Here is a 12,513-nt window from a genome sequence, read left to right as displayed (position 1 = left end):
CCCCGCACCCCCAACCACGCCCCCCCACTCCCCACACTCCCCTCCCTCCTCCTCACCAACAAACTCTTAAACCCCCCCAACGCCAAATCCAACCCCTCCTCACTCCTCGCACAAAACCGATAACTCCTCTCCTCCGTAATAACCTGCAGACAATTCCTCTTCGTGCGGCTCACAGGGTCGATTTCCACTACATTAATGATATTCCCCAGCTCCAATATCAGCAGGGGGGCGTACTCGTTCTCGTCTTTGTAGAGGGCGAAGGTGCGCGCGCGAAGGACGCACCAGAGGTCTTTCCATTGTCGGACGCCCGATTTGGATTTCAGGTACAACAGGTGGCCTTGCCAGATCACCCGTTCCGGGTCGGCGTCGGGGGTGAGGTTGAGGCTGCTGAGTTGGCTGCCGTTGCGGGCGCCGATTATGGGACGTTGTTGCTGCTGTTGCTGCTGTTGCAACCCTGGCACAACAGCAGCGGAGGCGGACGATTCCCCAATCTCGGGAATGGAGACCCGCGAGGAGCCTGCGGCTTTGGGGCGGAGAGAGGGGTTAAAGTGCGTCTCTACGTCGGAGAAATCAGAGTGCGACGCTGGTTCCGTGCCGGAGTACTCGAAGTGCGAAGGGCGCCTTGCGATCTTCGGATCCAGAGGCGGGGGATGGACTGGTCTGACGCGCGCGGGCGAGGGTTCAGGGGATGAAGAGCCGCGGTGTGTTTCAAGCGGTGCGTCGCGGAGTGCCGCCGCCGTGCGTTTGCGCATCTCAGCATCAAGGCCAGCGTAGTTGTGCGTAGTATTCGTAGTCGGGGACGCGAGGAACATCTCCTCCTCCTCTTCCTCGATGCGCGCCTCGCGTCGGATCAGGTCGACCCATTCCGCCGCGTCGGACTTGGAGAGGGCCTCGAGGTGGTAGTTGCGGGAGGGGGAGAAGAGGCCGAAGACGTTGTGGCGCTTATGTTTGGGGTCTTTGAGGAAGGCGACGGCGGTGAGGTCGGAGAGGAGGATTTTGTGGCGCAGCTTGGCTTCCTCTTGGTCTTTGTAGATGGATATGGAGGTTGGGCGGAGGACGAGGTAGATTGATTTCCATGACTGGAGGAGAGGGTTAGCTAGATGTCAGGAGGGGGCCTGGGTCTGGGCCCGGGGGGCGTATGCTCGCTCGCTCACCTTTGTCTTGCGCGTCCGCTTGCGCACGTAGCCGCTCTTGAGCACGCCGATCGAACTCGTAGCTACCGTTCTCTGTGACGACAGACGAAGAGAAAGCGTCGGGTGCCATCACGCTATTGCGCACCTTAGTCGCCGGCGCCGGCGCCGGCACCGAGACAGCCAACGGCGACGGCTTGGCCTGGCTCTTGGACGGACCTGCGGGTGTTCGCGGCGGGATCATCTGCGGCTGTGCCACCGCCGTCGAGGCAGCTGTGGCGCGTGCCTTGTCCATTTTCGGGGTTTGGGAAAGAAGAAACTAGGTATTATGTATTATATATCAGATAGGGAATGCGAGGTGCGGTCGTTCGGCGGCTCTGGGTTCTGTCGAGCAGAGAAGCTGGGGGGTTGGGTTGGCGGTCATCTAAGGTCGGGAGGCTGGTGAGGAGAGCGTGGCGACAGTCATTAAACCTTTCCAGCCACCGGATGGATCGATGGGGGGAGGTGAGGGAAGTCGCGAACACGGGGTTTGTTTTGTCTCAATGATGCGGCAGAGACATGGCGATCAGCAGGCGAGAGTGACGGTAGTGGAGGTGTGCGGAAGATGGATTGTGAGGTTGCAGTTCGTGGTTGGCACTATGCGCATTGACGTAGCACCGGCTCAACAACAGGTCAGTTCAGGCCTTTGAATAATAATGTTGGAAGAAGAAGTTATAGTGGCCATGAAACGAGCAGCTTGGTACTGCTGGAGAGATCGAGTAGTAGGGTTTCGGCGGCGAAGACGGAGGGGTTTCAAGGAGGCAGGGACGAACTTTACTGACGCCGTGGTGACGCCGCCGTGGTGGATCGTAGCCAGGAAGGCAAGGGTGTTCTCGGCAATCTTAGCAAGGTTTCTCCGGCTCCGTATATAGCCATTTTACTGTGACGCATGCCACGTGACTCCCCGCCCATCTTATCTAATGGCGGGGTTATCAACCGACTCCGACTATAAACAGAGAATATTCCCAGCAAAAGATTTTTATTTTTCCCCTGCCTCTGCCTCTGCCTCTGCCTCTGCCAAATCTTAGCATTTCGTTCTTTTACGCCAAGGGAATATATCTCCGATGAAATAATTCACGGTATTTCCTGTCACATACGCGCTCTTGGCGTTTTTCCTTTGCTATTAGTAGGCTGCGCACTGGGTACTCATGAGTCGAGTAGTAGAATTTCTACTCACCCAGCTGAGTTACTCACTCATATCCCGAGTATTGTTGAATGAGGATTACTCACTTGCCGGGTACCTAGTATAGGTCTTGGCAACCCAGTTATATCACGTGTTTGATTAGTCATTGAAAAGGGGGTGTGATCGTGACTTCACATTGATATCGATATCGTAAAACGCCATAACTCAATAACTCCATTCCCATGTCGTTGATATCCTATTCCACACTATAACCTTTGCCTTTAGGTACCAGGTTACCAGAAGGTTGCCAGAACTTATCTAACCTTCATTCCTGGGTGAGAGACATTTCCATCGATTAAGCCTACAGCTCCATGATTAAACATCATATCCCGCAAACGCCGAACCAATACCATATCCTTTGCCTGAATTGTCACTCTCTTCGCATGAATAGCAAGGAGATTTGTCACTATAACTGTTAGTATGTCCCTGTCACTATGTTCAAGTATCATACTCTCAAATTCTCGAATGAGGAAGCATTCGGCAGCTTCCTGGAGAGCTAGGATAGCAGATTGCTGGAAGCGAAGATTGGACTTGAAGTCTTGTGCGATTTCCCTAACAAGACGCTGGAATGAGAGCTTTGGAATAATCAGGCGAGTATCAAGTTGCTGTCTTCTGATATCGCGGAGAGCCTTGGTGCCTATATGTTTATTAGAGAGTTCTGGTAATCCTCTGGTAATCCTCTTACCAGACTTTGCACGGCGCATGGCCTTCTGAGCATGATTGTTGCAAGCTTGAGATGAGCGAACTGGAGCTTTTCTTGCTGTGCGCACAGCCTTTTCCTTTCCCTTTCCCTTTCCACCAAGCCTAGAGCCAGCCTGTAATCCAAGTGGCATCCTTGGTGCTGTGCCGCCAGTTGATCTCCTAGCAGTTTGCTTAATACGAGCCATTTGCTAACATTAAGATGAGTTAGTGAAGTATACACAAGACAAAGAAGTAGATCAAAAGATATATGTACTTACAGTGAGTTTGTAGCAAGGATGTTGTAGAAAGAGTAAAGAAAGAGGTAAAGGTTGAAAGGTATGTGTTTTATTTGAAGGTACGCGTTGTAGTGTTGTTTAGAACAGTAATTATTTGCAGGTGAATATTCCTTGACGAATATAATTGTTTGCAACTTTAAAAAAACAACAACCTTACAACCAACCACCTTCCTTGGTTACGTTCCGATCTACACATTCTTCTTCTCTTTTGCGCTTTACCTCTTCACTAGGACCTCAAGTAAGTTTATTATCTTGATTCTACAGTCAGAACTTCTGATGATCTTCTGCTAATCACGTGTTTAGCATGGCGAAACGCAAGGCACCTGAAGAACTCTCCACTAATTTGAATACTATCAAAGCTCGCAACCGCGTCTCCAACCTTACTGAAGATGAGAAGGCTGTTCATTTAGCACTCAAGGCTGACCATGGCGATCTGAGCTACTACTTAAAGAAGTTATACAAGTCTGCAAAGTATATCGCTGCCTCTGCTGAAGACAAGACACGTCTACAGAATGAATTGAAGGTTGAGCGTATTCGTGTTCGGTAAGTTCCTTCTGGTAATCTCTGGTAGCCTTAATCTAACTATAAACAGGACTGAAAAGGGCACCCATGCATCTTGCATTGCGAATCAGAAAGTCAAGAATACTAGCGCCCCTTCTTCTTCTCCACAAGCCCCACCATCTACTCCGCCACAACTTCTGTCTGAGCTTGCTGCATTTGAGGGTATCACCAGTATCCCAATCGATGACGATCATAACAGCGAATGGGAGGATACTGAGGTTGAAGACGATTTAGAGTTGGAGCTTATGTTACGGCGCGACGATATTTTAAATGACGAGGCTGTTCTACCAGATGAGCTTTCTGATGAAGAGATCGCTAGCATCCAGGCTCTCTTAACTCAAGCACGCATTGATGTTGGTACCTCATAGTCTGGTAATCTTCTGGTAATCTTCTGGTAATACTAACGGTTGATAGGCCCATGAAGAGTCCAATTTCCGCAAGTGGCAACATTTCTGGGATAGCTGTATCCGCTCATATACGAGAAAGGCTGGAAAGCTGAGAAAGAAGCCTGAGCATCTCTTTGAATATATGCCATGGATTGATGTAGAAGAAGGGTACGTCTCTGATCATTCTAGCAATCTTCTAGAGATACTAATTGTTTATTATAGCACTTTTCACAACGTTATCCCACCACATAAATATTTCTGTTTGTACGAGCAGGCAGTTTGGACAAACTTTACAGCTTGGAAGTTTGGAAAGTGGGCCCAATTACCAGGACCTGCGCAGTGGTACCCAAAGTCTTACAATCTTGTCGACAACGGATGGTTACAAGTCTCCACTCATAGTTCTAGCTTCAAAGAGGCGTTCTTACTTGTCTACTCTAAGAAATTTGATAAGGAAAAGTGGGCTAAGGTATCAGCTGCACAGGATATGTTGTTTCTGGAGTTAGAGTAGAGGAGAGAAATGGAGTATTTGATTTTCCGACGCGAATAGGGGCTATAGAGATTTAAGTATTTCATCGTAGCCAGACTTCTGGTAATCTTCTGATAATCAAACAATTTGCTACTTGCCAAATGTCATCGCAATATTCAGAGTTGTTTGACTCTGACAATCCTATTTCTAATATATTCTCAGACTCTCTTCCCTCTTCTCAACGACTACCTTCATTAAATCAAATCCCTGCGGGCCTCGAATATACTGGCAAATTAAACCAATTCATCAAATGGACTAAGGATACACACGATGTATTCATTGAGTGGTGGAAGCTATCACGATGGTATGAACAACACTCAGATCATACTACAAAACTCCTTACGAAGATTGCATGGGATTCAACCAACCGGAGTTCTCAATACTGGAGAATTTATCACCAAGGAGCAGACCGGCTTTCTGGAGAACCATGTGTCATTTGTACCTATTGTTCGAAGGCCCTTACGCATCCTGCAATCAAGTCTGCTGGCCCAAAGTCTATGGCAACACATCTTGCATCAGACATTTGCAAAAAGAAGTCACGGATGGGTAAGGATAGTCTCTATCAAATGCGAATCAATCAGATGCGACCTCAACAGGTAAGGATTACCAGATTATTACCAGAATTATATAGGCTAATATCTATAATAGGATCATATTCTCACACAAGAGGCATTTTACGAACAAGTTCTATACACAGTTATCTCAACTCATAGCTCGTTCCGCTCAGTCGAGGATCCTGAATGGAAAAGGCTTGCTATCTTACAGAATCCTCACTATCCACTACCCTCAGCAACAACTATTCGAAACCTCTTAACAACAAAGCTCACACAAATCGAAGAAGAGATGCTACAAGATGTTGTTCCTGGTTCAAAGATTGCATTATCGCTCGACTGTTGGTCAAGTGTTACTCGACTTTCATTTATGGGTGTTATTGCATCATTTATCGACCGTCATTGGAAAATGCAAGAGGTCTTGATTGGGTTTGAACCTATATATACAGAGCATACTGGTGCTGAGTTATGTGGAATACTTGAAAAAGTTATCACAAGGCAGCATTTAGAAGGACGAATTATATCCATTACGACTGATAATGCGTCAAACAACACTTCAATGATGAGAGATGTGGAAATAATGCTTGATAGTATTGCAGACAACGAGCATTTCATTGGAGGAAAAGTACAACACATACCCTGCCTAGCTCACGTTATTCAACTTGCCCTTAGTGCTCTCCTTGGTCGAATCCGGATTACGCCAACAAATCAAGAGATCTTAATGAACTGGGAAGAAGAGAATCAGATGGAGGGCCTTGCAAAGTTGCAGAAGGACAAGGGTATTGGATTTACACTTGGAAAGGTATATATTCTCTTGTTAGTTCTGGTAAACTTCTGGTAGTCTTTTCTAATATCTCATAGCTCCGGAAGCTCACTATCTTTGTTAATTCAAGTCAAACTCGAAGGAACAGGTTTATGACTTTGCAAAAGGCAAACATGAACCGGGGTCAATCATCTCAGAGGCTTCTTCGACTTATTCAAGATGTATCAACTCGATGGGATTCGACATGCCATATGCTTCTGCGAGCACAGCAACTCAAGTCAACAATCAATCAATATACTCGAGGCGATCATGGTGCTCACATGTTCAGACTTAGCGAGCTAGAATGGAAGCACATCGAATACATCATTGATCTTACAAGGCCATTCAACTTCTTTACAACAAACATTGGATCGTCAGCCGGACCTACTGTCTGCTATACACTTGGAGTATATCAAAAACTCTTATCAACGCTTGAAGGAACTCGGCACCGGCTACGGCATAAGACATATCCATGGGCAGCAAAGATGACTTTAGCAATCGATGCTGCAGAGAAGAAGATTAGGAAGTATTATAACAAGCTATACACAAATACTGGATCTATCTTCGCATTTGCTAGTATCTTAAATCCTAGTGTGAAGCTCTCACACTTTAACAAAAAGGTTTGCAAGCTTGACTTTTCAATACGAAATTGGGAGACAGAGTTTGAACAACAGTTTAGGACTCTTTATAAAGAGCAGTACTCTACAGTGCGAGTTGCGAGTCAATCAGGATTACGAGATGCAGATATGGATCCATTAGCCTTAGTATTGCAGCAAAGTCAGACATTAAATGGGACTCGGGGCCAGCGAGAGGAATATGTGAATGAGGCTGATCTCTATCTTGATGCTCGTAAGTTTCTGGTAATCTTCTGATAATCTTATTCTAACTTGTATAGCACATATCTACACAAAGATATTGCTATTTTGGCAACAAAAGGAAGAGCAATTTCCTGGTCTATCAGCAATGGCTCGTGATATACTTTGTATTCCTGCTGCTGAGTCTGGAGTTGAGCGAGTCTTTAGTGCCGCAAGGGACGTATGTGGCCACCGACGTGGTCAACTTAATCCTGAGACGATTAAGAGTATTATGCTTATATATTACTCTCGACAATACAAGAATCGTCAAGGTCATCGTGACAAGCTTGCAGATATGATGGACGTCGTTGATATGACTGAGGAGCAAGTCGAAGAAGAGTATGAGGCACAACGACAACGGATGTGCAATTCTATCGAGTTACAATATATCAGCGATGAAGAAGAACCACGATCAAATACACATATCCGAGAGACATATTCAAAGGTACAATATCCTCCGTTTAATCCTCAGCGGCCACAGCAACAGCAAGACTTATCACAAGCTGCACATGAAGAACGACAAATGCGCTACCAACAAGGTGAAGAAAGAGATAGGGCTGACCGTCTTAACGAGACCTTATACGACATCCCAGATGACGATATCCCAGATAATGAAGATATAAGAGAAGATGGTAATAATGAGGAGCCTATACTTCCAACTATTCATGACGATGAAGATAAGGATATGCCGTCCTCGCCACCAACGCCTATCCAACGCCCTCGGAAGACTGGAAGAGATCTACTTGATATCTTTCAAGCTACTCGTCAAGACCCTATAAATACTTTAGGTATTAGTAGGTCTGGCCGGCCTCATCAAGCAAGGTGGAAAGATGTTCTTGAGCATATATAATATAGTGTTCTGATAATCTTCTGATAATCGTGGTACTTAGATAGAGGAATATACGTGATTCGTTCTCACAGCTTATTAGAGATGGTAGAGTGATGCTGATAAATGTAATACTTTAAGTTAACTTACAACTGTAACCATAAAACAGTATTAATCGTATGAGGGACTGTTCACGTAATGCATATATCTTACACGTGACAGCCGAGTACTCACTGGGTTTTTACAGAGTAACTGAGTATTGGCCTCACTCACCGAGTCGAGTGAAAGGTTCAGCTACTCACCCAGCTGAGTAACCCACTGAGTGAGTGAGCCGAGTATTGGGCGAGTAGTGCGCAGCCTAGCTATTAGACGTGGCTTTACCTTCCAGAGCGCTTTAGTCCTCCGCCAAAATGGTGGTCGTAAATCCAGAGAAGCTGGTCAGTTTGCAGCACAATGCAGAGGATGTGAGGAATGTGAGTGACAGATCGACGAAAAGTGCATACACTTTATATACTGACAGAAAGGAAGATCTGTATTTTAGCGCATGTTGTGAGTAACCCCCAGGTCCCCGTCCCCTCAAGACCCCAACTGACCACCCTCACCAGGACCACGGCAAGACCTCCCTCACCGACGCCCTCCTCGCCACAAACGGCATCATATCCCCGAAACTCGCCGGCAAGATCCGCTACCTCGACTCGCGGCCCGACGAGCAGCAGCGCGGCATAACCATGGAGTCCTCCGCCATCTCCCTCCATTTCTCGATGATGCGGAAGTCCGCCCCGGACGCGACACCCGAGCAGAGGGAGTACCTGATAAACCTGATCGACTCCCCAGGACACATTGATTTCAGCAGCGAGGTGTCCATTGCGTCGCGGCTCTGTGATGGCGCCGTCGTGCTTGTCGATGCTGTCGAGGGCGTCTGCAGCCAAACGGTAACAGTTTTACGGCAGACGTGGATTGAGAATATGAAGCCCCTGCTTGTTATTAACAAGATGGACAGGCTGGTTACGGAGCTGAAGATGAGCCCGGGGGAGGCGTATATACATCTCAACAAGCTGCTGGGGCAGGTTAATGCCGTCCTGGGCAGCTTCTTTCAGGGAGAGCGGATGGAAGAGGATCTGAATTGGCGCGAGAAGGTCGATGAGCGAGTCGCTGCTGCGGCAGCAGCGAAACTAAAGACTTCCGCGTTAGACGAATCCGACGTAGATGTCTCCGCATCAGCCGAGTACGAGGAGCGCGACGACGAGGATATCTACTTCGCGCCCGAAAAGAACAATGTCATCTTCAGCAGCGCCGTTGATGGCTGGGCGTTCACAGTCAGGCAATTCGCCAGTTTGTACGAGAAAAAGCTCGGGATCAAGCGGAACGCCATGGAGAAAGTGCTCTGGGGCGACTTCTACCTCGATCCCAAAACCAAAAAGGTGCTAGCGCACAAGCATTTAAAGGGCCGCAACCTGAAGCCGATGTTCGTCCAGCTCGTCCTGGAGCAGATATGGGCAGTATACGAGGCTACCACCGGCGGCGATAAGGGGAAGGGGTTCGTGGATTTCTCTCTTTTCTTCCTAACTTTCCTTCTTTATATTATACTATCACCTGTACCATACTCTATGCAATGGAATATCCCTCTAATTCGTTGTTGCAATAGTGACCCTGCCATGACTGAAAAGATCACGAAATCACTCGGAATCAGCCTGCCGCCGCAGCTCAAGCGGTCCCGAGACCCGCGGGCGATCCTCACAGCACTCTTCTCGTCGTGGTTACCGCTTTCGACGGCTATGCTTGTCTCAGTTATAGAATCGCTTCCCCCGCCACCCGCTGCGCAAGCCTCGAGGCTACCCTCTCTCATCGACGCTTCACCAGGCTTCGACCACGTCGACCCCGCCGTCCGCGATGCAATGGTTAGTTTCAAATCCGCCAAGGGTGACCCAGTCGTCGCCTACGTTAGCAAAATGGTCTCGGTCCCCGAGAGCGAGCTGCCACAAAACAAAGGTCGCGTTGGGGGGATGCTGAGCGCCGAGGAGGCAAAAGAACTAGGCCGCCGGAAGAGAATCGAGATTGCACGAGCTCTGGCTGCAGAAGGGGCAGCGGCAGGAGGGGGTGATGACGTACCTGATAGCGTTGATAGCTTCGTGGATACGTTCGCCAATACCACAATCTCGGAGACTAACGGGGGTGAGGAGGAGAAGAAGGTGGATAAAGAGCACCTCATCGGATTCGCGCGGTTGTTCTCAGGCACGCTCTCCGTAGGTGATAGCGTTTACGTCCTCCCTCCGAAATTCTCGCCCGCACACCCCCATCTCAGCCCCGAACCACATAAAGTCACCATCACGGGGCTCTACCTCCTAATGGGCCGCGGTCTAGAACCACTCACCACCGTCCCCGCCGGCGTCGTCTTCGGCATCGGTGGTCTCGAGGGCCATATTCTCAAATCCGGCACGCTATGCAGTCAGCTCGAGGGAAGCGTCAACTTGGCCGGTGTAGCGATGGGATCGCAGCCTATCGTGCGCGTGGCGCTCGAACCGGAGAACCCCGCGGATTTGGAGAAGATGATTCAGGGGCTAAAGCTGCTGGTTCAGAGCGACCCGTGTGCAGAGTACGAGCACTTTGAGAGCGGAGAGCATGTCTTGCTCACTGCAGGGGAATTGCATCTCGAGCGCTGTTTGGGGGATTTGAAGGATAGGTTTGCACGATGTGAGATTCAGGTCGGAGAGCCGATTGTGCCGTATCGAGAGACGATTGTTAGGGCGGAGGAGATGCGGCCGCCTGCGGATAAGGAGTTGGGACGGGGAACTGTTGTCGCAGTCACGACATCCAAGCAGGTTACGGTCAGGTTACGTGTGCGCCCGCTACCAAAGAAGGTTACAGAGTTTCTAGTCAGGAATGCAGGAGCCGTGCGAAGGCTTTACGCAGACCGCAAAGCCGAAGAGCAAGGGCGGAATCAAGACGCCCAAACCGACAACGGCTCCGAGAAAGACGACCTAGACCTCAACCCCGCCGTCGTAGAAACCGCCGTCCTCTCCCTCGAAGACTTCAAGAAACAACTCCTCGCCGCCTTCGACAGCGTCAAATCCGAGCGCGATATCTGGGCCGGCGTGATCGAAAAAATCACCGCCTTTGCCCCGCGCAGAACGGGGCCGAACTTACTCATTGATAATACTGGGATCTGTGGACGTTTCCTCCGCTCCACGGACGCTGAGGAGGTCGAATCATCAGCAGAGAAGGAAGACGTGCAGACGATCCAGCCGAGGGATTTTGCGGATAATATATCCTACGCCTTCCAACTTGCATGCGCTCAGGGACCACTCTGCAATGAGCCGGTTCAGGGCATAGCTGTCTTCTTGGATGAAGTCACCGTGGCACCTAATTCCGACGACTCCTCCTCGCGCGACCAACTCGGCCGACTAACAGGCGAAGTTATCAAGACCGCCCGCGAGGCCATTCGCGCGGGTTTCCTCGACTGGTCGCCCCGCCTCCTCCTCGCCATGTACTCGTGCGAAATCCAAGCCTCCACCGAAGTCCTCGGTCGCGTCTACGAAGTCCTCACCCGCCTGCGCGGGCGCATCCTCTCCGAAGCCCTAAACGAAGGAACGCCCTTCTACACCATCCTCTCGTTGTTGCCTGTTGCTGCGAGTTTCGGCTTCTCGGATGAAATGAGAAAGCGCACGGCGGGTCTAGCAAGTCCGCAGCTTAAGTTCGCGGGGTTCGAGGTCCTTGATGAGGATCCGTTCTGGGAGCCGAGGACGGAGGAGGAGTTGGAGGACTTGGGGGAGTTTGGGGATAGGGAGAATGTTGCTAAGAGGTATGTGGATGGGGTGAGGGAGAGGAAGGGGTTGTTGGTTCGGGGGAGGGGGAAGGGGATGGGGGAGGGGGAGAAGGGGAGGACGCTGAAGAGGTAGTGGGGGTAAGCTGGACTAAGCTTAGGGGAATTTAGGGGAATTTTTAGAAACTGTGGTGAAATGTGTCTCCACAACCACACCGGGATCGGTTTGAAATTATGGGTCTGGCAGACCAGTTAACCTGAGTCGTGGCGTAAAACTGTGAATTTAACTACGATCAACTATGATACAGGATTCAGTACCGCTCCAAGAAGGTTCCTCTGCTTCTTCTCCATTATGTCCCTCAATTTCATCATCAGAGAATTCGTTCTTGCCCTTTGTTCTACGCCGTTTCTGACTTTGTTTTTGAGTCACGTTTTCTGCCTCCATCACTACATCACATAATTCTTGCGTAGAAATATGAAAGCGACCCTTTAGAACTGCCCCTTTCCCCCTTGTACGTACCATACGTCGCTTTATAACTGATCGTAAGTTGTTGGCATCAAGTTGGTGGACAATACTGCGTGCTCGAAGTTGCTCAGTCCTAACCATGAGTTTTTAGATATATTGCCATACTGATGTTGCTAGTACCCCACCACCATTAATTGTTAATACAAGGAGCGTATTTAACCTTCAATGCTTCAATTGATCGATAATTTGGTTACAAGATTTTTGCGCTGATCCCGGGCTCATAACCTATTGAACAATATCCGTAGGATCCGTGGCAGTAGCTAGAGAATATAAGCCGAAAATACAGCCATGAAGCAATAGGGCCTGAAGTGATAATTTTGTAGTGCATATTCTTATAATTGAAGCTATTCTAACTACTATATATACTGTTACGGGCTACGGGCTCTATTCCT

At 49.0% G+C, this 12,513-nt stretch overlaps 3 protein-coding genes across 3 annotated transcripts; 2 read left to right on the top strand and 1 right to left on the bottom strand.

The window, feature by feature from the left end:
- Positions 1-50: 50 nt before the first annotated feature.
- VC83_07736 (uncharacterized protein) lies at positions 51-1,947 on the bottom strand (the record flags this gene model as incomplete). The annotated part of the gene is made up of 2 exons (XM_024471302.1): positions 1,155-1,947; positions 51-1,096 (listed from the first exon to the last, which is right to left on the bottom strand). Coding segments are annotated over exons 1-2 (1,317 nt in total), but the record flags the coding sequence as incomplete, so codon positions are not given.
- Positions 1,948-3,633: 1,686 nt separating this feature from the next.
- On the top strand, positions 3,634-4,784 carry VC83_07735 (uncharacterized protein; the record flags this gene model as incomplete). The annotated part of the gene is made up of 4 exons (XM_024471301.1): positions 3,634-3,872; positions 3,922-4,243; positions 4,305-4,444; positions 4,499-4,784. 4 exons carry the CDS (start codon positions 3,634-3,636, stop codon positions 4,782-4,784), a joined length of 987 nt encoding a protein of 328 aa, XP_024320885.1.
- A 3,312-nt stretch (positions 4,785-8,096) lies between these two features.
- On the top strand, positions 8,097-11,905 carry RIA1 (Cytoplasmic GTPase/eEF2-like protein (ribosomal biogenesis)). Its single transcript, XM_024471300.1, has 4 exons — positions 8,097-8,308; positions 8,364-8,384; positions 8,441-9,372; positions 9,481-11,905. Exons 1-4 carry the CDS (start codon positions 8,246-8,248, stop codon positions 11,729-11,731), a joined length of 3,267 nt encoding a protein of 1,088 aa, XP_024320825.1. The 5' UTR covers positions 8,097-8,245; the 3' UTR covers positions 11,732-11,905.
- The last annotated feature ends 608 nt before the right edge of the window (positions 11,906-12,513 follow it).

Source organism: Pseudogymnoascus destructans, assembly GCF_001641265.1.
Source record: "Pseudogymnoascus destructans isolate 20631-21 unplaced genomic scaffold scaffold_23, whole genome shotgun sequence".
NCBI classification, from domain to species: Eukaryota; Fungi; Ascomycota; class Leotiomycetes; order Thelebolales; family Thelebolaceae; genus Pseudogymnoascus; species Pseudogymnoascus destructans.
Note: the sequence above shows the minus strand (reverse complement) of the source record. Positions and strands in the feature narration are given on the sequence as shown.